The 27,231-nt window shown below is 40.2% G+C and overlaps 2 protein-coding genes across 2 annotated transcripts in view; both read left to right on the top strand.

Annotated features, from left to right (window-relative positions):
* The window catches only part of LOC143293784 (uncharacterized), a 17,433-nt gene extending 14,030 nt beyond the window's left edge, over window positions 1-3,403 (top strand). Inside the window, exons 8-9 of the mRNA XM_076605026.1 lie at window positions 707-849; window positions 2,401-3,403. Coding sequence (XP_076461141.1) covers window positions 707-849; window positions 2,401-2,526 — 269 coding nt within the window. The 3' untranslated portion in view covers window positions 2,527-3,403. The remainder of the gene's footprint in view (window positions 1-706; window positions 850-2,400) is intronic.
* A 5,191-nt stretch (window positions 3,404-8,594) lies between these two features.
* Window positions 8,595-24,603, top strand: LOC143289575 (pejvakin-like). Its single transcript, XM_076598641.1, has 7 exons — window positions 8,595-9,100; window positions 11,159-11,309; window positions 13,366-13,570; window positions 17,033-17,160; window positions 21,672-21,803; window positions 23,288-23,443; window positions 24,403-24,603. The coding sequence occupies exons 1-7, from the start codon at window positions 8,679-8,681 to the stop codon at window positions 24,601-24,603; spliced, it is 1,395 nt and encodes a 464-aa protein (XP_076454756.1). The 5' UTR covers window positions 8,595-8,678.
* Window positions 24,604-27,231: the final 2,628 nt, after the last annotated feature.

Genomic DNA, 27,231 nt, shown 5'->3' with positions numbered 1-27,231 from the left:
CGTCATTCACGGCTTAGGTCCGCGCTGGAGTCAAATTATTGTGTGTGGCAAGAAAAGATGGCTAGGGTTGAACACCACTACCCCACCCACCCGCTCCCTTTCTTCATCATACTCCTCTGGAAGGATTTGAACTCATGACAAAGCCAACCATATATATTTTTTCACCTTTGTTTTTAAATTTTCCATTCTCCTGACACATAGATTTATTGACAAAACGAGTTAAATTGGTATACTGAAAAAGGAGAGAAGACAAAGTGGACAAAAACGGAAAAAAAACACACACAAAAAAACAACAAAAAATCCCAAAAAACGAAAACAAACAAACAAACAAAAAACAACAAGAACCCAAGACCGAAACAAAAATGAAAAACAACATAAGTGACATACATGTATAACATTCGAAGCCGCATAAAAACTGTGAATGACTATAAGTCATTTGAATAAGTCATCAAATATAATAATAGATAACCATATCACTCAAAGTATATCATCTATTCATATAATATATATATATATTTATATATATACATATATATAATAGATAACCATATCACTCAAAGTATATCATATATATATATATATATATATATATATATATATATTATATATATATATATCAACTTGCGCAAAAGCCAACCATAATTATTGCCGCGGTGACCGCTAGGATTTGGAATCTTGACTTATCAGAGGCCACGGTGGGTTTCAGCTGCATCCAGTGGACCTGTGACCTCGGGAAACCTGAACAAACTGAGGGTGCAGCATGTGGGTGACCAGTGTAAGGATGGCATGGGTAACACTGCCGAATGCTTCATTCCAGTCAACTTAATTGATGGTGCCTACCCGTGCCAGGTAAGTGTCCATGCGTCAGTCCATGTAAATGTTACGGGGTGGTGATGGATATTTAAATCTGTCATCCCTTGACAACTATGTAAAGGGCAGCCTATGTTAATCGACAGAAAAGGTGAGTGCAGGCAGAGGAGATGCGTAGACCAGCCAAATAATTATAATTCTAAAGAACATACCTACTGTGCAGGTATATCGCTTTGGACACAACTCTCAGTGTATTGGAATGTAGCATTAAAAATGAACAATAAAGAGAACGAAGAAGAAAGGGGCGGGCGATAGGTGGTAGGAGGGGGGGGGGGGTACCCTAACAAAGAACATGCTATCTTGTAGTCACACACACACACACACACACACGCACGCACGCATGCACCCACACATACACACACGCGCGTGCGCGCGCGCGCACGCACGCACGCACGCACGCACGCACGCACGCACGCACGCACGCACGCACACACACACGCACACACACACACACACACGCAAGCACGCACGCACGCACACACACACACGCACGCACGCACGCACGCACGCACACACACACACACACACACACACACACTACATATCTATACATAGTTGTATTCACAACGCACCCATCTCTTCCTCCACCCCTCTCCTTCATCCCACGACCTCTCCCCCCACCCCTCTCCTTCACCCCACGACCTCTCCCCCCACCCCCTCTCCATCATCCCACAGGTTTCTTTCTGCATGAAATTGGAATTCATCTTACAGCGATATCTATACATAGTTGTATTCACAACGCACCCATCTCTTCCTCCACCCCTCTCCTTCATCCCACGACCCCCCACCCCTCTCCTTCATCCCACGACCCCCCACCCCTCTCCTTCATCCCACGACCCCCCACCCCCACCCCTCACCTTCATCCCACGACCCCCCACCCCTCTCCTTCATCCCACGACCTCCCACCCCTCTCCTTCATCCCACGACCCCCGCCCCCCGCCCCCCTCTCCATCATCCCACAGGTTTCTTTCTGCATGAAATTGGAATTCATCTTACAGCGATTAGTGCGTCGCCACAGCACTGCGCCATTCATTCTTTGTCTGTCTGTCTGTACATTTGCTTCTTACCAGACTGAACCCAACCCCCCCCCCCCCCCCCACCCCCACCACCCCCAGAATTTTGCGAGAGATGACTCTCTTGTGTGCATGTATTCTTCAGTTTGCGAGCGCAGAATGCGTGCTGCTCACAGGACCTATATTTCTCATCTTATCTGAAAGACCTGTTCTCAGACCACCACTTACGTGAGAAGAAACGGGTCGCAATATGTCAAACTTCGAACCACAGTCCAGGAATATTATCGTTTGTGTGTGTGTGTTGTAAATCTACATTAGTTACTGGTTGTCCAGTTGTCCGTCGTTGGCTAAGATGACGTAGACTTATGTTGCACAGGTGACCAGTACTGGGCCTATCAAGATGGCTGACGACCTGTTACGATGAGAACAGTCCATCATAAGGTGAAGTCGACAAAGGATAATGGTCCACTGCCTTTACCTGTCCAGAGGTTGACCATTTGCCTCTCTTTGTTGTCAGGGCGACCTCGGAGCGCCAGTCTTTTGCTCCATGAAGACGGGTGAGACAGTGCTCTACGGGGCTCTCGGACAGACCACCGATTGTGGGCCCGGCAACATACTGCTCCCTGTCGTGCCCATCAATTGAACCCTTGCACACGAAGGATCGCCTGCATCGTGTTCACAGGCTGTAGTAGGTATACCACCACTCAACACAGAGGGGTTGACAGAAAATTCTGGCATGTCAGAGTGTATATGATGTGAACGTAATTGTGGATTCACTCTTTGGTTGACAGTGACGTGTGCTGTGCTGAGACTTTTCGTTTTCTTTACTTGTTTTCTTTTCCAGCAGACTTGTACTTGTTTAATGTGTAGTCGCCGTCATAGCCATGGGCTACTTCCGCTGTCTTGTTTTCTTTCTCGTCAGTTCGTAGGCTACTTTACATTCACACATGTTTCATTTTGCTCTTAATATCTAAATATCTCAATAATCTGTGTCAACATCTCCGAACATCTCAATAATACATGATTGAATCTTTCTCTGTCTCTGTGTCTGTCTCTGTCTCCGTGTCCCTGTCTCTCGCTCATTTTCTCTCAGATAAATTGTCACACACAAAAAAACAACAACAAAAAAACCCATCCAATGTGTACAACGTATTTGCTGATGTAAGAAAAAAATATACCTTTGTTGTTTCTTTAGAATACATAAGATGATTGAAATAAGATCATGCTGTAGGTATACATTTTGTGAAGCGAACACGCCTGAAAACAAAAACATCTTTGTTTACTTTCGAAAAAAAAACCCGAACCCAAACACTCGATGTATATTGAAACCAAAAAATATATGCTGTCATCAACTGAAAGTATAGTAGAAATAGCTGATCTGATTTTTAGTTGTGTTTGACTCTTCCTAGCATGCTTTCTGCGGCTAGCATCTTTCCAGTTAATGAGCTGATTGAAGTGATCGCATCTTAGCGGCTAGCTGGGCTGCCCCAGCTTGCTGCAGAACAACACTGATTTTGAACTCAAGAAATATTTTGATTGGTTAATTGTAGATGATTTGTCATTATATATATATATATATATATATATATATATATATATATATATATATATGATACATAAATATATATCTTTTTCTCTTTTTTTGAATGAACAAAGGCCTATTTGTGTTGCATTTGGAGAATGAAAAAAAAAAGTAGCAATGCTGAACCATCACACGAAACTGATATAAACACTGAAGTACTAACACGAAGCACCGTGAAAGTTCAGGAATGTGGCAGTTTAGATTCTGGTTAAGTTGGGGAACGGAAGAAAGCACAATATACTGGACGTTTTTTGTTTTGTTTTGTGTTGTTGTTTTTTTGTTTTGTTTTTTAAAATTTAATTTTTTTTACTTCTTGATAAATTCTTGTCTTCTTGTCGAACTCATGATTGTATTTGTACTGTGACATGTTTGAAAAATAAAATGATATTGAAACCAGCTGGTGTGTACTATCATGTTCATGCAGTACAGCTGTTTGGAGAGATAGTTGTGCCGTTTTGAGACAAACTGAGTTGGTGACACAGCAAGTGACATAGCAGACACAGCCACCACCACCACCACCACCATCACCACTACCACCACTAACCACCAGCACACATAAAACAGCAACAACATAACAACCAAGTAAAAATAGCCAGAGAAAACAACACAGTAAACATTTCAGAAGTTCACATTACACTGTAGTACACTTTGTAGTACAGTGGATTGTCACCATAAATGACCCAAAAGTCTTGTCGGTTGCTTATTTGTAAAGCGCACAGAGCTTCAAGAATATGTGCTTCAGCAAGATGTCTTAATAAGTAAATGAATAGATAACCTGATACGACAAAAAATTCTAAAATCCAACCCGCTTCGTGCTTTCACAGTCCTCCGCAATAAGCATATCCTTTTCCACATTCCACACAAAAATTTCAGCAGCCTCAGCCAAGAGTAAATTGCTTTATGAGACCGCCCCACCCCCCACCCCACCCTGGTGGTTTCCAAACATCACTGCATAGCTTTAATGCAAGTTGAACGCCCCCCCTCCCCCCTCCTCCCCTTACTCTATTTGCCTCAGAAGAGGAAATGATCGATCGTAAGTCACAGGGGCGATGCCAGGATTGTAGAAAGAGAGTACACGTTGTGGTATCAGGAAACACATCGAAAAACAGCATTGATTATGTCACAGGAGGTGTCCCGGCGAAACAAAGCGGATCGATGTGACTAATAATTTTCATCGACTGAAGCATTCAAATGTAACTGCTTGCCGGAAATATCACACACACACACACACACACACACACACACACACACACACTGACAGTAACGGCATGTGGCAGTGATGAGAATTACTGCATTATTGCTTGGTCCTTACTTTAATAGTGGTGTGATTTCTCTCTCTCTCTCTCTCTCTCTCTCTCTCTCTCTCTCTCTCTCTCTCTCTGTGAACCGAAGCATTCAAATGTAACTGCTTGCCGGAAATATCACACACGCACACACACACACACACACACACACACACACACACACACACACACTGACAGTAACGGCATGTGACAGTGATGAGAATTACTGCATTATTGCTTGGTCCTTACTTTAATAGTGGTGTGATTTCCTTGTGTGTGTGTGTGTGTGTGTGTGTGTGTGTGTGTGTGTGTGTGCGGTGTGCACGTTCGCTGTATGTGGCCCATTTCTGATTTATTTTTCTTATCCTATAAATACTTTCTCAATATCTATCTATCTATCTGTCTGTCTGTCTATCTATCTGTCTGTCCGTCTGTCTGTCTGCATGTTTTATTTCATTCTCTTTAAATGGACTTGTGTCTTCAGCCGGTGTCATTTTACACAATGATTAATATGTGTACCTTACAGGTACGAGTTGTTCTAACATCTATTTGTATCTTTCTTACCTTAGCATTTGAATAAGTCTAAAGATATCTTTCTGTTGTAAGTGCTCGAACCAGACAGTCTTTTCAAATGACTTGAATCTGAATCCGATACTGAACTAATTCTTAAAACAGTTCGTGTTGGATTGAGATGGGAAGCGACTCCGGGATACTTGAAAAACAAATTGCCGGTTGTTTCCCTTGTATCACCAATTGTTTGCCAAGGTGAAAACCAATCCACTTTTTTGTTTGCTTTGTACGTGAATGATGTAAGAAACCCCACCTAATCTGGAATGGTCGCTCCCTGCTGATGTGGGACTAAACCGTGACGAAAGAGTATCCGAATATCTCAAATTAATGCTAAGTCTGTACAATGCTGATGATACAAAACTGAATATTTGCGCTGACTTACTGAGTAGCTTCCTGCAAGGCACCGTACAAGGAGGCAGAAGGAGAGGACGGCAGAAGAAGAGATGGGAAGACAACATCCGGGGGTGGACAGGCTTGACGCTCGGTGACGCCCTGAGGAAATCAGAAAACCGTGAAGAGTGGAGAGGGGTGGTGGCCAGGTCAGCAGCGGTGCCCCAACGGTCTTAACCCAGACTACGGGAGAGGTGAAGGGTGAAGGTGACTGAGTAGCAAACCTTCAGAACTGAAGCGCCAAACGAACTTGAAGCGTATTGTAATCACTGAGTGAATTGCTCCAAAACCAAAATAATGGTATTCTGTGGCAAGAAACTAAATTACCAGTACCCGTTCACATTTAAAGGAACTACTTTGGAGCAAGTTACTTCAGTTATTTGTTGTTGTAGTGTTGTTTTTGTTCGTTTGTTTTGGTTTTGGTTTTGGTTTGTTTTTTGTTGTTGTTTTTTTAGGGTGGGCGTGGGGGCGTGTGGGGACTTTCGTTATGAATCAAAATAAACTATTAAGAAAACAAACAAACAAAAACAAACAAACAAATAAACAGAAAAATGAAAACAAATCGAAACACATACGGAGGAGGGAAATAAGTAGCCTGGACTTTCGCGTATTGTTCGGTGGTTGTCGTGCAGCCAAGGAACACTGCTTTATCGCTCCAGCGAAATTAGTTTCAGTTTGTTTCCCAAGGAGACGTCACTGCGTTCAGACAAATCCATATACGCTATACCACATCTGCTAGGCAGACTGCCTGCGGGCAGCATGACCCAACGCGCTTGTCAGGCCTTGGCTGCATGCTTATAATTATATTATTGTACCTGATCTGTACTGTGTTCTGGTGGTGATGATGGAAAACTGTTGGTTGTGTTCTCGGCGTTGGCGAGGCGGCAGTGGACTAAGTTTCCTTTTGAGGTTCGGACAGTGGGCTTGACTGGTGTAAATTTTGCACAGCATCAAGAGCCTGGACGGGTCTTGCGTCGCTTCTCCAGAGAGGGTCAACTCAACGACTCTAGCATTTCGTTGACACTTGAGGTGTTCTGGTACCTGCCCAGGACGAAGCGAGCTGCTCGACGCTGTACGGCTTCAGTTCCAGTCTGTCAGTGTTCTTCTTAGTGGAGAGGTCCCAGACGGATGAGCTATACTCCAGCAAGGGGCGTACAAACTTGAAGGCTTTATATGCTCTTCCTTTGATGTTGATGGAGATGACCTTCAGGTTCTGTCTGAGGAAACCCATGTGCAGGGTTCGGTTAGCTTTGCAGCAGATATTGTTGATGTGGTCGTCCCCGGCAGTTCAGTTCTCTCTGGATCGTAATACCCAGGTATTTAACTGATGAGATGGTGTCCAGGGTGTGGCCATGCAGGTCGTATGAGTGATGGAGGGGTTTCCTGCTCCTTGTGACGTGGCTGGAGAGTTTGGCACTCCGCAGGATGAAACTCCATGTCCCAGCTCTTCTCCCAGTCTGCTAGGCGCTGGAGGTCATGTTGCAGCTGGTCCTGATCATTGCCGCTGGAGATCATCCTTGCCAGTGAGGTCAGTTTCTCCGGAAGGTCATTAATGTATACTAGGAACAAGCATGGTCCTAACACAGACCCCTGAGGGACTCCAGACCTCACACTGATGTAGGAAGACGTCAGTGGCTCCATCCACTACAACTGCTTGGCGCTGGTTGCTGAGGAAGTTGGAGATCCATGCTTTGGTGGTACCTTGGATGCCGTACTGCTGAAGCTTGTGGAGTAGCAAGGAGGGTGGTTGACACGGTCGAACGCCTTTGAGAAGTCCACTATGAGGACGTCGGTCTGCTTGCCTCCCTCCATGTTGGTTCATCTGTGAATTCCAGGAGCCACTGTGTCTAGTTGCACTCCGGAAGCCGTGTTGGTAGTCGTTCAAGATGCTGTGGGCCTAAAGGTGTTTCATCATGCCACTGGTGATGACTACCGTATATGTGCGCCAGTAGCTTACATACCACACTGGTAATAATATAAGGAAGACTGGCCGGTAGTTAGAGGGGTATTGTCCCCCCCCCCCCCCCCCTTTTTTTTTAAATTATAAATTGGAGTGGCATGTGCTGTTCGCCAGTCACGTCATGTTCGCTGTTGCACGTGACGCTCGTCACGAGCCGCACTTGCACTTGGCTGACAGGTTGTTTAGATGACTCCTGCAGTGGCAGCAGTGTGCGCTAGCGTCAAGAAAAATGTAAAGTTGGGGTTACCGGCCGCAATTCATAACCGCGATTCAACTTTTCAGGCTTTTAGCTTATAGTTCGGCTGCTATCGTGACTGCCATGATGTTTATTGCCGAACCACTATACTGTGATAGTAACGGTTGCGATTCCGAAATAAGATTTGGCGATGCTCATTGCTGTTGTAATGTTGTGGAAATTTTTATGAAGTACAAAGTAATAAAATAAAATATAGTTATGGTCATCTGTTTTAATTTGATCGAAATTGGTCACAGCTGCAACTGATCAGTAAAAAATAACCAGAGTTATCAGTTCGGCAGCGAGTTCCTTCAGCACCATAGGGTGTATTCCGTCTGGACCGCAGGCCTTGCAAGGGTTGAAGTTCTTCAACAGAGCTAACACTCCACTTTCAGTTAAGCTTACTGTTATTTGTCCATAACGCTTTCAAGTCAGTCATAGCTGATGTCAGTCAAACTATTGGCAGGCGTACAAAAAGGGGGCAAAGTTCACAATAGAATCACTTAATCAGCCAGGAACTGGCGCTGACCTCGACTGTGACTTCGAAGGCAAAGCCGGTTGAACTCGCCATGTGACGTTTACAATAGCGACTTTCTGCAGTTGAACTGAGCCGAAGAGGCTTTCCCCACTGACAGACGGCCTTGATCCCGCATCAATTTAGGACGTGTCGTCACATCCGGGACTACCAAACCATTGTCGACGAATAGCTAAGACAATACGACTCCTCCATCGTGCGGAACGTCTATCAACATTCTTCGGACCCGGTAGATCCGTAATGTTTGCGGCCACAACACATCAGGTGGTAAAAAGCCTGGGTAAGGATTCACTGACGCCGGTGCGCAGTGTGGATGGGGCTTATAACATCGCGCCATTTTCTGTTGTTTTGAAAGAGCGACGTCGTCGGCTTATTTTCTGGAAACGGACAAAATGTCTGACGACGGAATTCAATCTCAACATGATTCTTTCAACGCCGTGGACAGACGATGAAAGAACATCTTTGGTCAAAAAATGGACACTTGCCAAGTTCGATTTTGAGACTGATTTTTCTTTGAACGGGAAGTTTGGGATTGATTTACATGACGAGTTGTTGGATGTGGACTTCGATGCATCTCGAACTGTGACTGTAAAGAGCACCCTTGGCGAGCTGTCCAAAGAGGAAGTTGATTTACAGGGATTCATTGATGCGACAAGAAACAGGTTCTCTGTCACTTACTCTATATGTCTCTACTCTCTGTCTCACTTTCACATTGACCCGAGCCTATCTGGTTCGTGTCCTAGGCTTATGAATGGTTGCTTATAGCCTACAGTTGTAATTGTATGCGTTACAAGTTTTATATCTGGCAGGTTTTACGTTATCAGTTTCAGCCCATCCTTATTCAGAATCAGAATGCCACATTACAAAAAGTAGAATTCTGCAGGAACACTTTTTTGGGACATTTTTCTTCTAATCTTGGATAGAATAACAATTTCAAGTTTTGTAAGGGATAGCAAACACTTCATTATTGAAAAATTGATGGAAAATCACTCAACCCCCAAAACAGGAAAATGCTTATGACCTCATCAGTGATATCTCAGACAGCAGAAACACTTTCAGTGGTTTCATGGTTAAAATTACTTGAACAAGTTGAAGAGTATAATTTATAAATAAGACAAAATTGAATGATTTATTGCAGTCATACTACTCTCATTATAATAGTTTACAAATTGGTAATTGCTGAAGGGGTCCTCATTGTTTTCTTCAGTTGCAAATGGAGCAAGTGTAGAATTTGTCTGTTTTGACAAAGATGTGACATTCTCTGATTTTGTATACAAGGCTCGTAACTTTTATAACTTATAAATACATCTTACATGTGTGTATATGTGAGCATGTGCAAGTGCACATATGTTTTAGGTTAGCTCTGTGCGTGTGCAAGCTCATACAATACATGTGTGTGTATTTGCGTATGTCTATGAGTGTGTGTACGTGTGTGTGTGGATAGTGTGGGAGCTACATAATAATTTAATATTGGAATGTGTGTGTGTGTGTACATGTGTGTGCGTGTGTGTGGGTATGGGCATGTGTGTGTGTGGGTATGGCCATGTGTGTGTGTGTGTGTGTGTGTGTGTGCCTGCCATGGAAGCTGTGAGTTGCAGGAATGTGCTGAGGCCCATTAGGGGGATTGGTGGGGGAGGGGGGGGAATGTGCAGGAGTAATTTGGGAGATGGTGTGTGTGTGTTTATGTGTCAGGGCTCATTTGCTTTTATGTGTAGTGTTGGGCCTGTGGAGGGGTATTGAAACTGAGGTCACCGTGAGAGCAGGGCATGGAACTATTGAAACAATGAAAGGCCACATGATTTAGGGCTTTTTTTTATATTGATGATGAAGAAAGAGGAGGAAAATTACCATGATGATGGTTTTGGGCTATGTCAGTACGTGACAAGGCTGTACTCTATGCTTCCTGTCATAGTGGTATATCCTGGCATCAGCCAGGCCTGAGAGATACAGACACTTGCAGTATTGGTCAGGAAATTAGAGCAGCACACTCAAAGACACATCTGTGAAGTGGATGATACTCGACTGTGTAGTCCCAATTTTCCCATTTATTGATTTAAATCCATAGCACACTCAACTCTGGGTAGAAGCCGGCCACAGGCCAAAAAACCCACCTCCACTGGGAATCAAACCTGCATCTTCCCAGCCGGCAGTCTGCAACGCTAACCACTTCACCACGGTGGCTGGTGTGAAACTACACACACACACACACACAACACACACACACACACACACACACACACACACACACACACACACACACACACACATATATATATATATATATATATATATTTCTTGCATATCTTTTGTGTGTGTGTGCATGTCTGTATGTTTAATTATGTTTATTTGCTTATTTGTTTATTTTTTTATTGTCCTTCACTCATTGTCACTTTTTTTCTGTACATTTTATTTCTTTATGTATCTGCTTACATTTTTATCATTATGTTATTCGTTCATTTGTATTAATTTGTTTATTTATTTGTTTATTCATTCATTGATTTATTGATGTATCCATTTATTTGTTTATACTTTTTTTTTTTTTTGCTTTTCTTTTTTTTTCCCCGCAAAGCCTAAGCACGTTGGGCTACATGAGTACATCTCTGTTCAGGTATCTGCTTAGCAGATGTTGTGTATCGATTTGTCTGAATGTGGCTGTTACGCTTTCTTGAGTTACTGAACTGAACTTTTTATAAGCAGTGTGTTTTAATGTTGTTTTCAAGGACTCTTGATCTTAAGCATCAGTTGGTGGCTCCACTACTGGACGACAGTTCGAAGACATTGTGTCTTGTGACGGGTGTTGTACGGCTGACAAAAGAAGCGTCTATTGTGGGAAAGAAGAGTTGTAAAGGATCAGAAGAGCTGAATCTGACGGTCTGTATCTATGGAATACTTATTTAAACTAATTGAAGTTTGTAAAGTGCATACTAAAACTTGTGAACTTTTTGTGAATCATTGAATGCAGTTTAACTTTCGCTGGCTGTCGCTTTTGACTACACACGGAAGCTCATGTGGGTCATCCATGACCCATACAGCTGTCGCTTTGACTACACATGGAAGCACATGTGGGTCGTCCACGACCCATACCTTAAAAGAGACAAAAACCTGTATATTCCTCCAAAGCTTGTGTGGGTCATGCACAACCCATACTTTGTAAAGAGACAAAAACCAGTATATTCCTCCAAAGCTTATAACAAAATATAGAAAAGGAAAACATATTGTAACAACTGATTACACACACATGCGCTCGCACACACACACACAGACTCACACAAACACATACACTCAGAAGAAACACATGCTCACGCATTCACACACACACACACACTCACACTCCCACACACGCACACACACGCACACACAACTGATCACACACACAAATGCATAACACCACATGCACATACATACAAACCCTACTTATGCACACAGAGATAGATAGATAGATAGATAGACAGAGAGAGACTGAGACAGAGAGACAGACAGACAGACAGAGTGAGAGAGAGAGAGATGACTCATAGCATCCAAGACTCGCACAATCAAAGAATAAAGATATTCAGTCACAAAGGTACATGCCGTTAGAGAAAGGGATGGAAGGGGGTTATAGCTGAAGACAGGCAAAAGGGATGGGGCGGGGAGGGGGGAGCGGGGGTTAGTGGGAGAGAAGTGGGGTAGTGAGGCTATTGAAAGTAAAACTTCTTTATTTTCCTTCACTAATTGCAAATTAAACCTTCTGAAATCACTATTAAAAAGGTATGGGTCGTGCATAACCCACACAAGCTTTTGAGGGGTGACCACGTTTTTTCCTTTTTAAAAAGCATGGGTCATACACGACCCACACAAGCGTCCGTGTGTAGTTAAAATGCCACCTTTAATTACTCATTAACTAATCAATGAATTTTTTTCATTTTTTGGCAAAAGTTGGCCTTTTAGGTGTAGGAAGCATTTCTGAAATTTTGTAGAAAAATATTAAGAATTGGTTGAGATATTTGCATTTTGTACCCATCTGGGTCATGTACGGCCCACAATAGCCAGCGAAGGTTAATGATTGTTTCTAAATACAGCTACATAAGTGATTTCATGTTTTGTTGACTATTGGCACTAAACTTGCAGAAAGTATTGGAGCACACACCAACACATATTAACACACAGATCTCTATGTCTATCTATACACATGCTGATAATAATACCTACACAGTCATCCCCCAGCCCCCAACCCCCACACACATGTATAAGTACACTCCCTTCATAGATCATGCTTGTGTAGGAGTATTTTCATGTGTTTGTCAGTACATCAGAGTTCAGTCTATGGTCTAACCACTTTGCAACAGACTACTAGTACTAGTACTACTGCTGTAATTGATAGTGTGCATGCAGACACATGGGCACATGAGCAAGTTTTGCAGTTAGGCTTGAACTTGAAGCACTTAAATCTGGTATCATTGCTATTTTTTCTTTCTATCTTTTTTTTGTTTGTTTTTTTAATTCATTCAGTCTTAACATGATATTGATTCATCATAATCACCATCATCATCTGATATGAAATGAGTAGTACTTAGCGAACAAGCCTTGTGCATTCATTAGTCAGCTTTCTTCATAAAGATATTACTATATATATTAAAGTAATAATATTACTCTTATCTAATGATTCATCACAACTGCCATCTTCATGAAGAATTAGAAACCAATAACTTTGTGAACGTGTCTTGTTGAATAACTATAAGATGCAGGATAGAAGAGAGTAAAAGATAGATAAAATAATAAGTAGAATAAATAAATACAGATAAAATAATCAAAAATAAAAAGGAGAATAGCTAAATACATTGATAACAGGGTACAAACAGGCACACACACCTTGTGTACAACAAGCAAATTAACAACTGCGTCGTTTGCGTGCTCTTTTTGTTTGACCATGCCACCGCCAACAAAACAGAAAGTTGCGAATGAAAACGCAGAGGTGCAGGAGAGCAAGGACAAGTCCCTGATGATCCCGGCCAACACCGCTCTGGCCTACACGGTGTACGAACTGCAGGTCAGCAAACAGAATGGCCGCTTCTCCCTCATGCTGGTCCCTGGTCAGCGGGGTGGCTTCGTCACCAGTCTCAGCGTGGACCTGGATGACATAGACGGCCCCTCAGGTGAGAATAGTAATTAGTGATAAATAAAGGTTATTCATATAGGGAGAATAGTAATTACTGAATTAGTGATAAACAAAGTTTATTTATATGGAGAATAGTAATAAATAATGAATATAAATTTGTTTATTAAGAGAAGAGTAATTGGTAATAGATAAGTTTATTGATAAAGAGAATAGTAATAAGTAGTGAATAAGTTTATTTGTAAAGTGAAAAGTAATCAGTAATAAATAAAGTTTGATTATAAAGTGTTGAATCAAAATGATTTTGCTCGTTCTGGGTGGATTTTAATGACCTATTGGCTGACGCCTTTTAAGATAATGTTGTTCAGGGCTGCGGTCTTAGAAGTAGGTACTGGCAGGCTTTTTCAGAAAAAAACCCAGTGATATACTTTTTGTTTTTTCACATAGAGCTCATTGAAACAAACAAACAAAAAACCCCAAAATTATAGTTCTGCCTCTCTTGGTTCAGGAGATATCGCAGTTTGAAGATTGTACAGTTTGTTATGCTACTGAAACTGCGCTGATGGGCACATTTTTAGGACTGATATCTCCACAAGCAAACAGAAAGAAACACCCATTCTTTGTCAATGGTCTCTTGGTTACATATAATATAGTCACCTTAATTAAGTCTTGTAACAATATCTCCATCATAAAGAAAATTAGAGAAGTGCAAAAATGACAAAAATTATGATTTGTAAAAGAGCAATTTGGCCTGATAAGCTATGTTTACATACAACTTTTTTTTTTTTTTTACCAGTGTTTCAGACTTAATGCTATTAAAACCAAAATAAAAGCTAATATTGTGTTTCGCTACATATGTGTATCATATCTGGGGGGTTTTCAGCTTGGAACAATGTCAAATATTTTTGTTACTGGGGCCCAAACTTGGCAAAACAGCCAGAATCATGGAACAGGCACATCACTTTAAACACTACTCATGCCACCTCTGGCCTTGAAACCAACGGATGGATTTAGTTCAAATTTGGACAGAAGATAGCTTCTTATTTCAAATTTCATCCTCTGAATTGATATAGATTTAGATGTAAGATAGTTTCTTCACAAAGTAGACTATCAAATGAAATGAAAAATGCTTCTGGACAGATGTCACTGATCATTTAAACACTGTGCTCGCATACCCAAAGAAACATTCTGATTTTCAAAAAATTTCTGTGTTGCTACTTAAATCTTGTTCACTGGTGTTTTCATGGCTGTATTTCTGATCATTTTTTTAAAACACCACACACAAAAAAACCCCACCCAAACTGGTGCCAAATTGATAGAAAAAAAATGTCTTGCCATTATCTGACAACACAAAATTGTCACAGTTCTTTCTGTCTAGTAAAACAGCATCACATTTATTCTGTAATGTCTTCAACCTCATCAAGGTTTCTCAGGACCCATGTTCCTCGACCCGAAGATGCAGGAATCAGCTGGATATCATCAGAAATTATGTATTTCCTGTGCACGACTGCATGTTTTTCTGGCCTTGGCCATTTGAAAGTGTTCAGATGTGTGGCCTTAACCCCTAGGCTGCCATTTGAAAGTGTTCAGATGTGTGGCCTTAACCCCTAGGCTGCCTATATGACGAGATAACTCGTCATGGCAAGCATGTATGCTTCGCTGCCACAATGACGAGATAACTCGTCATCGAAATATTCTGACTTTTCCCTGGTTTGCATTCACTTTGTTGACAAAAATAGTGGTAGCTTTTGCCTGGGGAATCTCTCTAGATTCTGTTCATAGCTAGAAACTCCATCTATGTCATGAAGCAGTTCTTTGTTTGAACAAGATGATTATTGTACAGGTCCCCATGCTCAGACACTGGGACAGAGGTTTGACTGACTAAAATCCCTGCCTCCCTTCAGTCGATATTTCGCAGGGATCTATGTTGCCAGTCATTGAAATTTTGGCATTGTACCATTCCCTTGCTTCCTTTGGTAATGGCTGGCATTGGTGAAACACATACACATGTAGCAGCTGTTATGTTTTGGATTGACTATATTGTGTGCAACCAGGAAAACAACAGTTACTGTGGAAAAAGCTCACTGGAAGGTGTCACTGTATTCCTGAACACCCAAATATAAAAAAATCCTTTCCATCATCTTTCTCAAAACTTTTTTTGTATATTTGGAATTTTCCATATCATTTTTCAGTCTGACATTTTTATCAAAAGTCTGTTCATTTCATCTTGCATACATCCAGTGATACCTGCAGTGAGATCTCTGTGTGTGCCAACAGAAGTATAGGTGAGATCTGTCAGTGTGTGTTTGTGTCCTTTGTGGAGAAAACTGATGTGACTTATGTGACCTGTTCTGGCATCCTCGTCTATCTGAATGCATCCAACTATCTCAAGGCCTGACTAAGCGCGTTGGGTTACGCTGCTGGTCAGGCATCTGCTTGGCAGATGTGTAGCGTATATGGATTTGTCCAAACGCAGTGACGCCTCCTTGAGCTACTGATACTGAAACTGAAACTGCATTCAACTATGCCACGGTACGAAGTCATTGTCTTGACTCAGTGTAAACACAGTCGCAGTTTTCTATCTCCACAAGATGGCGTATGGCACGCACTGACAAGGACTTGACGTCATCTTTTCGCATCCCATAGCTGCCAACAATAACTATGGATTGTGACTCGAGCATTGAAACACACAAGGGTATTCGCTTGACTGACAACACAAGCGAATACCCTTGTGCGTTTCAATACTTGTCAGTGATGCTGGAAACGGGGTCAGAGCACTCCGCAAGCGGTCACACATGGTTCAGATTTTATTTTCTCATTTTCTCCCCACACACTCAATACAAACAAAAATACACTCGTTGGAAAGAAGAAAGATTCATCTTTATTTTGACCTAATAATTTCATGAAACATTTTAAGAGAGCTGAATCGCTGAAATCCATGCATTTTTCATTGTGATGTCAGCGAAATGAAGAGCCAGTCAGTACCTATTAGAAGTATATTTTTTTTTAATTCGTTTACACATATAAGCGCTTTTCAACAAAATAAATGAGTTGGGCATTAGCGCTATGGCTGGCTTATGCCAGACTGAAATAAAAGTTGACCATCCTTCGCAATGCAAGGGGGGTTGGGGGGGGGGGGGGGGGAATTCTCCCCCCAAGCCCCAAAACAGAAAAGTTTTCAGAACCAGTATGTTATATATTCCAAGAATTAAATTAATACAGTTGATAAAAAAAACGAAGTTATATTTTCCAAAGCAGAAGAAAAAAGATGGGATTGATCTATTTATAGACTGTGAGAATCAGTAATAAAAGAGGCTTACTAGTATGTCTGTTTTTCATCTTAGTCAGTTAGTGATTGTTGTTATTGTCTGTTTCTGTTACTTGTTAAGTATTTAAACACAACAGATTGTTTTTAATGTGCTGTATATATATATATATATATATATATATATATATGTATATATATATACTTTTAAAAAAAAGAATCAATATGTCCTCACAGATGCTATGGGAGCAACCACACTTTTCCAGGGCATCCAAACAATGTCTGAAGAAGGTCGTGAAATGCTGCAAAAGTGCACTATCAGAATAGTGCAAGTGCCCAAATGCCTTGACCCCCTCAATGATCTGGTACATTTTCTGCAGTTTTACAGATCTGTGTTTGCTGGCTGGATTGACTTTGATTTTGTTTTTATGCTGTCTTCTGGTTTGCAGCTTGCTGCTTTATTTTCTTGTTCCATGTTACTGTGTGTGCATTATTAATTAAAGTGCCCACAGAGATGCCAACTGTTATGATTATGCCATATTTTGTTACACTCAGTCGCAGTTTGTTCCAACATTACACCAACGTAAAAATTGTTCCATCGAGTTCTTTTTTGACTACATGCTTTCCTGTCGTAACACCCAGATGCTCTAGACCTATCGATCACGAGCCCAGGGCAGTCATAACTAACCTTGGTCTCATGTGATGATGCTCAGCTAATTGTGTATGTATTTGAATTGAAACAGCATTGAGTGGTCTAATCAGCTTAATCAGCTTAATCGTTTGCCCAAACAAGAGAGAACATAGCTAAATCAAGTCACTTCTCAAACAGTGTCTGTGCCCGTGGATTAAGTTATGGGAGTGCAAGGAAGGAACAAGAGGTTTGAAACAAAAGAAGTCAGCCATGGATTCCGATTATGAGAAACAAGAGGAACAAAGACCAGGGAAGCAACGCAGTGCCACAGATGTGTCGGCTGTGGCGGGAACAGAAGTTTCACTAAACGTACACTGAAAAATTGGCTTGCTCGTTGTACTGTGTGTGAGTTCATTTGCTGATGTGGCTTGGAGTCTGAGTGTTCCTACCAAATTCAGAATGTCCCTACCAAATTTCCTGATTGTTCCTACAAACACTTGAAAGGGGTTGGCATCTCTGTGCTCACATTTGGATGTGATTTACTTTTCCCACTGTGGTGTTATGAAAATTAGAATTTCCCACCCATCCTAATTTCTGCTTTCCTCAGCTTGAAGTGTTGGGCCATGTCACACAAGTTTATAAAACACTGTTTTCATGTGAGACAAAACACACAGTGATAATAGCTATTTTAGAAAACTGAGTATGGCGTTTTGAACAGTCTTGACTGTACTGAGACTACTAGGGAAGGACAAGTCATCATCTTGAAGCACAAGACTAGGCTCCTGTGTGCAGTGGTATGTTCGATCTTGCTGTATGCATAAGAGACATGGACACACATGGTGGATTTGGCAAGATTATCCAAGTCAAGGAAATGGTGTTATCGCAATGTACTAAACATCAGATACACTGTTCAAATCTGTAATACTTTTTTTTGTATTGTTTTTGGTCTGAAGGAAATAAAAGAGATTACTTTGATGTAATTCCTTTTTCCTTTCTTTTTTTTTCATATTTAGATATTCATTTACTTCTTTATTGCTTAATTATTTCTTCTTCTTTTTTTTCTTTTCTTTTTTTTCTTCTCAAGGCCTTACTAAGCGCGTTGGGTAACACTGCTGGTCAGGCATCTGCTTGGCAGATGTGGTGTAGCGTATATGGATTTATCCGAACGCATTGACACCTCCGTGAGCTACCGATACTGATCACATCACCAGTCAAGTGTGCCAAGCTGTATAAAGATGCTGATATCAGAAATTATGGCAACAAGACCCATTTCAAAATAGTGCTTCTGAGGGTGACACATGGAGAAAAGTACTCATTTTGGTTTTTGTTGTTTTGTTGTTTATTTTAACAGAAAATGCTTACACGTGTAAGCTGTTCCTAGATAGTGGCTTCATATCTCAGTCTTGCGAAAGGTTTTGTGTTGGCAGGGGGTCTTTAAATTGGTTGCTTGAGATGTTCAAAAATTCCTCTGACTCTTAAATTAACTTTGAAACCCCTTCTGTCACTGAGGAGTATGGCATTTCAAATGATTTTACTGGCTGACTGTAGCATGTCAACAACTCATTATCTATGCAGGCAAGCAAAATGACGATGCCTCGTCCAAGCTGAGTGGAAGCAAAACGTACCATGACGCAGATTTACTTGTGTCAGTTAAGAAATTAATCCAGATTTTTTTCATTCCTACACCTGCCTGTTTATTGTGAAAGTTCCCATGCAAATAACATACAGTTAATTGCCAAATTCCTAGGCAGGCTAAGAGTTAACATTTGATTGTTTATGATTACAGTTTGGCTTCACAGAAAATACTGCTTCATGTTTTTCATGTGCATTTACATTCATCAAATGATTTATAATGTTCATCTGTTTGAAAGGCTCATCTTGTAGAACTTTCTGAATTACATCAAAAGACAAGAGACAAATAAAAATAAATGTGTAGTACTTAGATTTTAGATAAAAGCAAATTAGACAAATTAAAGTAAATATGTAGTACTTGGATTAAAAAATTTTTTAAATTTTTTTTTTTACCTCATTTAAGGAAATAAAAGGGATTACATTAATTCATGTTATTCCTGTTTTGCTGAGTTTTATGTCTGACAGCATTCTGTGTGTCTCTCATTGTTTTCAGTTTTCTCATTGTTAATTTTAGTGCTTTCAACAGTTTATGCATTATTTGTTCACTGAAAAACTGTCCAAACAATTTATTTATTTGCTGTTGTTCTGTGGTGTCTATGTAAATTTTCCTTCAATCAGTCGGTCAAAAAGACTTTATTAATCCACATGGAAATTAATTTGTGTAATCACTGGCTTGTTGAAACGTTTACTCAACATAAAATTACCATGTGCAACATAAAAAGAGAATAAAACTAGTTAAATAAGAATTCACAATAGCTGACGATAGACTAAAACAAACCACATGCACACAGACACACACACACACACACCTCTATTCCAAAACAGACATGATGGATACTTTGTGCTGCATTGTTTCCACATTTACTGTTCTGTAGCTATTTTTAATTGCAAACTGGACATTCAATTCATTCTTTTGAATTTTTTGTTTCGCTTTCGAAAACACATTACTGTGCAGTGTTTTATGGTAAAATGGTTGTGTTTATTGTTCAGTAAACTGCATTCTTGAAGACCAGGTTTTGATTTCGTGTGTCTGTGTGTGCATGCTTATTTACATTGTAGCTTAGCTTCCCTGCTAGTTACCCGAGTATCAGAGCTTCATCAGCTTTTTACACCGCTACTTGAGCATACAGATCTGTATATATAATATGGAGCTTGATAAAATTGCTGCACCAGATGGTTCACAGGGCTGGAAATAGCCACCCCTCTGATTGTCTGGTACATGTAGACCTTCTGGTGGACACATGGATATGTTGTCCCCACTTGTCTGTTGGGCAACCAATTTGTGACTGTATCAGTGGAAGGGTGACAGCAGTCTGCCTCAGGGCAGACCGGTCGCACCTCCCTCCTCTTCTTTTCTCTTAAACACCTCAAACCCACAGTTCTACCCAAAGAGAGGGCGCCACCTTAGAATCATGGTTTGAGTGTGCGTGCTAGCAAATCGGTTTGTTCATGTCTAGCTCGTTTGGGCGTCAGTTGGTTGCATCACAGCTTGCGTCACTCAGTTGATGCGAGTTTGTTTGAGTAACTGGTTTAAGTTTTTTTAAACCTCTTAAAGGATACCTAATGTATGATACAGTATAAAGTCTATTGCAGTGCATCATTTCTGTGCATGAATGTGTCTGTTACCTGTGTTGTTTTCCTGGATACCATGGATTTTTACTTCTGTGTCTGCAACAGGCATTCTGTGATAGCTGTGCCATTACTGATATCAGATTGGTGCCAAACCCACAGTTCTCAAGCAGTTTGGAATGAAAGTTTGCATGTTATCATTATTCTCAGTCTTTCTTACAATATTTAGGCTGTGAACTCATATGGACAAAGAATGATGAAAAATGGTGTCAGAAACAAATGACTTTTTTTATTTTCTTATACTGTCACAGTGTCAACCTGATGTCTGCCAAGTGCTATTGTATTGCTTGGATTTCTTCATGTTTTTTTTTTTGTGATGTAGCTTTATTAAGAACCACTGTTGCATGCTTTGCACTGTTGTTTGATTTTGTGTTGTCTTTGTCTTTGTACCACATTGAGAAACACTTGAGTGTTGATTTCTCTGCTGTTTTGGGAAGAGTGGTTATAAAATTCAGCTGTGGTTATTTCAAAGTTGGTTTATTAATAGGAATATTACATGAAAAAAGAAAGCAATATTGAGTGAGAGAGAGAGTGGGAGAAAATGTAGTAGTTACAAATGAGTGTTGCATGAAAGATATATATATATATATATATATATATATATATATATATATATATATATATATCTTCAACTTGCTTCCTTTTTTATGCTAGTAAAAAAATAAAATACGTGTGGAAGACAGTATGAGATGTTAAGTTGCATGACCTTTATTTTGATTTTTAATTTTTCTTATTTTATTCTAGTTTCATTGTAGCCGTCTGCCACACCCCTTCTCCTTGCTTCTTTCCTTTTTCATCCCTCTCTCTCGCTCTGATTCTCTCTCACTGTATTTCTCACTTTCTCTGTCCACTGCTTGCCTGTCTGCCTGCGTGTGTGTAGATATTGATAGAAGCTTCTTTGAATTTGATCACAGGTAATGAGGTACATTATTTTACAAGCAGCATCCATGAAAACTGACAGGGTTCATTTTTGTTTGTTTTCAGCTTCATAAGGCAGCCGACTTCTTGGAAATGAACATTGAGAAAACTAGCACGATGCAGAGCTTACGAGACAAGATTCCCTCCCTTGATGATATCCTCCTTGACTTCCTGACATTAGCTGGTTTTCAGAAACAGGTGGGTTTTTTAGTTTACTTAGTTACTTTATTATTATTATTATTATTATTATCATAATCATAATCATTATTAGTATATTTAAAGTTTTACTTGTTTGTAACTAAGTTTAAAAGAAGTGTAATGTTAGATTGACTTGATTGTATAAATGTTTGAGATATATATATAAAAAAAAGAGGTAAACAGTTGTTTATATGGTGGTGATTGTGCTCTTTTGAATAACTGTTCTTTTTCTGATTGTTTGATCTTGTGCCCTGTCATCTATTACTACTTGTTAGCTGATGGTAGCAACCCAGCATTCCATGCTTTTAAAATTTTGATTCATTGATTTTTTTTTTCAAATAGATAGGAATCATATGTAAGCTGTGAAGGCATTGCTTCACATGTTGTCTTTGTAAATGTGTTTTAGTACTTAATTTTATAAAGATTGAGATTATTAATGAATGAACTACTAAACCAGAATTTTTCTGCCTTGTGTGTGTGTGTGTGTGGTGTGTGTTCTAGTTCTGATTTCAAACGTGAGACTGGTGGTAAAACTTTGAATGATGAAATAAGTTATAGATAGTTTTCGTTGTATATTTTTGGCAGTAAGTGTATTATATTGTGTGTATATGGGTATGTAGTAGGTTAGGTGCATTTTGGTGTATACCTGCAACATTGATGTAATGTGTTACATATGAAATTAGAATATTATGTGGTTTGTTGGATTGTTTTTTTTAAACTCATTCAGCCTTGCACCTGTGTAATGCCCTGATGTCAAATTCATTTAATTAAAATGGTGTACAGTATATGTTTCTTCAAATGCATTTAATAAGCTGCATACAATGGGAACTATATTATACAGTATTTTCGGATATGTCCCCTTATGTCATTTGGAGGAAAAGCCAATTCAGCCTAAGTATATGTATTCTTTTCATTTTTCTGCATCAATATTATGACAGTGGAACTTGCCAAGACAGTGAACTCCGTATGTTTGAATGGGTTAAACTCCCTAGTGTTGAATGGGTTAAGCACATGGACTATGATAGAGGAGTTTTCCTGATAAGAGTGCTATGTAAATATCCATTATTATTAGTAGTAGTAAAGAAGATGCTTTCCACTTCTTTGTTGTGAAGCCAGGACCGTATAGAGTGCTCTGCAAGAATCCATTATTATTGTTGATAGTAAAAAAATTTTAAAAAAGGTATTTTCCACTTGTGTGTGTGTGTGGTGTGTGTGTGTGTGTGAGAGAGAGAGAGAGAGAGAGAAACCATGATAATGAGACGATAACGTACCCTGTGTGTTCAGATGTGTTTGAGTCATGTCAGCTGGTGGTGAAAGTTTGAATGATGAAATAAGTATAAAACGTTTTCTGTCTCTCTCTCATTATGTATTTGTGTGCATATTATGGTTTTGAAGTGTTTAAGGAGTGGTGGTAAATGTTTGACTGATGAAGAAAGGATAAATAATTTTCTTTTCACTGTGTGTGTGTGTGTTTGTAAATCCAGGACGATGAGACGATAGTGTACCCTGTGTGTTCGACGGAGGTGTTTGAGTCGTGTGAACTGCTTGTGAGTCTGCTGAATGAACTGGGTGACGAGGAGCTGGAAGTGATGGCCACCTGTCTGCAGGACCTGCCTGTGTCCCAGGCCATCATCACTGCTGTGCGTGGTGCTGATTGCTTGTTGGGGTTGTTGTATAAGAATAATAACAGTGATAAAATGCAGGCTTATATAGCGCAGTACCCCCATCTCAGATGGGGCTCATTGCGCTTGAAAATAAAATATACAAATTTAAGACTGAGTGTCGTAAAATATGTGCAAAGTCAACACAGTTTCACATGACATTGGCTAAAATATACATATGTAAGACTAAGTGATATAAAAAAAGAAAAAGAAAAAAAAAGTCCTTGATGATTATGATGATGATGATATGGCTACTTATACAGCAGCTGTCCTCGGTCGGAGACCAAGCACTAAGCACTTTACAGAGTCATTTTCACAGCAGGGTAGAGCTGACTGATGGCTGCCTTGGGATGCTCATTGTTCATTTCCTGTGTCATTCAATCAGGTTGCATAGGATGATGTTACCATTAGTGTAAAAAAAAAATAAATAAAAAAAAAAAAAAAAAATTATACATTGCATTCACTGGTTTGATGCCAAAAGACAAAACATTACCTAGGTTTATGGAGAAGAAAAGCAACAGCTGTTGACAAAGGTAACATGGAACATCAGGACAGAGCTGCAGGTGGGAGAAACAGTAATGAAAATAACAAGAAGAAGAAGGGTATATATAGTACTTACATGGTGCAAACTCCCCATATAGTGGGCTTGAAGTGCTTCTCATGAAACAAAAGATATACAATAGTACACAATAGTATACCTCTGTACATGAAAGAACAATGCATATATGTATGTCTTATGTACACCAAAATCATGGTCTGTATATAGGAATCAAACCCGTTGACACTCACTTCCTAGTCGGGCACTTTACCACATGGCCTCTGCTCCACTGAAGCAGTTATCTGCTGTATTTGAATGGCCTTGAGAAAAAAAAAAAGCAAACAGAAAAGAAGTAGAAAAAAAACTTGTTGTGGAAAGAGTTGACTTCAATTGGTTTCAGCTGCGGCCAGTGTGGGAGAGCGACCAGTGTGAGGTAACCCTGGAGGGTGACCAGTCCTGGATGACCACGGACACTGGACGCAGGTTGACCGAGGTGTTTGGCGTGGACTACGACGGCCACTGTCTGCGTGTGCCTGCTGACAACCTGCTGGACACTCAGGCCCTGTACCTCGTGCTCGATGCCTTCCTGGCCAACGTGTGATAGGGGGGTGGGGATGGGATTGGGGTGGGTGGGAGGGTACCACAGAGACTGTTGGCATGTGGGAGGGTGGGGGGAGTTGAGGGAAAGGGGGGAGGGGGGAGCAAGGGGTGTTGCAGTTAGCTGCAAATTTTATGTGGTCTCCACACACCACGCTGCCTGCAACTTATTTTGTGATGTGATTATTGCATTGAGTAAGATTGAATTGAATCAGATAGGGGGAGGGGAGGGAGGGGGGTGGGGAATTCAGCTATTTTGAACTGATATCCATAATGATTAAAGAAATAAATGAGCCATTGCAAGTATTTATGCAACCCAAAGCTCATTTAATATTGAATAATGTGAAGTGATGAAATATATGACATTTTGAATGAACGCAGCAAGATAACCATGCAGAGTGAAAAATCTGCAGATTCTATGAGACATTGTTAAAAACATTTTTTTCATTAATCTGCTACACTGAATCTCGCCTGATGATCAACATTTTTTATGGTGAAATCCATCCAATGGAAGCTTTCAAATTTAAGAACCGTATTGTGCTCTTGCCATTTTGTTGGAAGATCTGAAATATTTTATTAAATATCAGTAATCAAGAGGTTAGTCATTTATAATACACAAGGACAGACAGATCTGGACATTGCCTAAAAAGAATATTGTCAAAGGTGTAAAATACCCAAGAGTTTTATATACTGTTGTGAATTAGAAGTTGGCAAATCCTGTTTGCAAAACATAAATCATGTTGAGATGTAGTGCACCAAAATTGATCCTTACATTGTTGTGGATTTCAGTTTTGAAGTAGCAGTTTGCAAATTATCAGCCATGTTAACAGTTTTTCGTGTGTAGATGTTCAGGTGTGGGCTGTGTCCTGTAGGCTGAAGGGAATGACGCATAGTAGTACAGTCATTCCATCCAGTATCAAAATGATGAGAGTACACAGCCTGCAGTGTGACAAGTGATCATCAGATTTCCCACTGCACAGATGCCGGGATGAACCAGCTCTTAATTCACTCCACAACTGTGTACAGAGACCCAGGCTTCAACACATAACTGATGGACCTTGAGAAATCTGAAGAACAGTTCTGTGCGTTGCCCCGCTGACTGATTCTTCACAGAGTTTAGGAAGAAGAAGAAGTGTCAAGAGCATACAAGGCAGAATACTTGCTCGGATGGGTAGTCCATTATTCTTGGTGAACACATTTTTCTGACACTGCTCTGAAATGGGAATGCAGTAAATGCTCAACCGTGTGTCATTTTCCTCAGACTTAGTGTGGAGGACCATTTCACTGAGGAAATGAATCCTGTGTGCATGACACACAACACTAGACACCGCTTTTGTCTTCAATTTAATTATTGGGTGAGTGTTAGTATTGAAGAAAACATTTTAGAAAATGAGTCATGTGTTGCTCTATGAAGTTACTGCATGTTGTGCCAAAAAAATAGTTCATGTTTTTTAAAGTTTTTGCAATTTGTATTTTTTTGGTTGCAATTGTTGTTTTTATTTTGTTCTGTATAGGTGCAATATTTTAACCTTTTTTTTTTTGTTTAACATTTTAACTTGTTGAGTTATATTTGTTGTTCTTCATTTTATGTTGATTTGAAACCATTTTTAGAATAGTTTACTTTCTCATACTTTACAAAAATGATTGTGGTTTGTTTTGTATATATGTAGATTTGGAAGCCATTGTTTGCAGTGCTTAGCGATGATAGTACTTTAGTTGAAAGTTGTTATGGTAAAAAAAAAAAAATTAACCTAACTGGAAAAGAAAGAAAGGATACTTATCTTGCATCTCATTCCAAACAATTACAAGACAAAAAAAAACAAAAACAACAAAAACACCCAGAAAACATTGAAGGGATTATCTCATGCCAGGCTGGTTGTGAGATAAATATTTGAGTAGACTTCAAGAATAGTTGAAAGTGGTTGTGAGCTGTCAGAAGATTCAACCTGCTAACTGCCTGCATGACAGTTAACCCAACCCATCATTCTGTAGTTTCAGCCGTATTTGCCTGTATGACCTGTCATTGGACGTGCCCAAACTCCTTTGGCCAGAAAGAGCAATAGCATCAAAACTATTGTTCAACCCAGTATTGTAAAATTTCAATCATGAATAAAATATGTCATATATTATTTGGCAATATGCATGGCCAAAAAAACGTTGACCAACTGCCACCTTTAAATAGCGGAAGAACACACACATGGCTGACTGTCACAACACCAGCCTCATTGGTCGACTTCAGGCAAGCAAGGTGTGAGCATGACCCATAATATATTGCAGACACTGACAGGTCTGAGTTTGACACATACAGCTGCATATCATAAGCCTGAAAATGTTGAAACAGTTTGTGTGGGGGACGTGGTCAAGAAAGTGGGTGTGGGGCAGGTAAAATGTGCTTTGAGAACATGAAAGGAATGCCAAAGAGCGGAAGTGGAGGGGAGAGAGGAGGAGGAAGAAGGGGGGATGAGGATTTTATTTTATTTTATTTTATTTTTTTGCTGCCCCATCATTGCACCATTTCAGTGGCATTACTCCCACACCGCTCATTCCAAGTTCCCCATACACAGCCACACCCTGGTTCATCTGTTGCAGCCCCAGTGTTGGCATGTTCACAGGGAACCATTGATGTTATGCT

This window comes from Babylonia areolata, chromosome 1 (genome assembly GCF_041734735.1).
Source record: "Babylonia areolata isolate BAREFJ2019XMU chromosome 1, ASM4173473v1, whole genome shotgun sequence".
Taxonomy (NCBI): Eukaryota; Metazoa; Mollusca; class Gastropoda; order Neogastropoda; family Buccinidae; genus Babylonia; species Babylonia areolata.
This window is presented reverse-complemented; position numbering and strand designations above follow the sequence as displayed.

What these genes read in the sequence shown, in the direction of transcription:
- LOC143289575 (XM_076598641.1), top strand. Translation starts at nt 8,679, where the DNA reads ATGTTTGCGGCCACAACACATCAGGTGGTAAAAAGCCTGGGTAAGGAT. An exon ending in TGACATAGACGGCCCCTCAG is followed by an intron (nt 13,571 to 17,032) that starts GTGAGAATAGTA and finishes ATGTCCTCACAG; the next exon opens with ATGCTATGGGAGCAACCACA. An exon ending in TTGACCCCCTCAATGATCTG is followed by an intron (nt 17,161 to 21,671) that starts GTACATTTTCTG and finishes GTTTGTTTTCAG; the next exon opens with CTTCATAAGGCAGCCGACTT.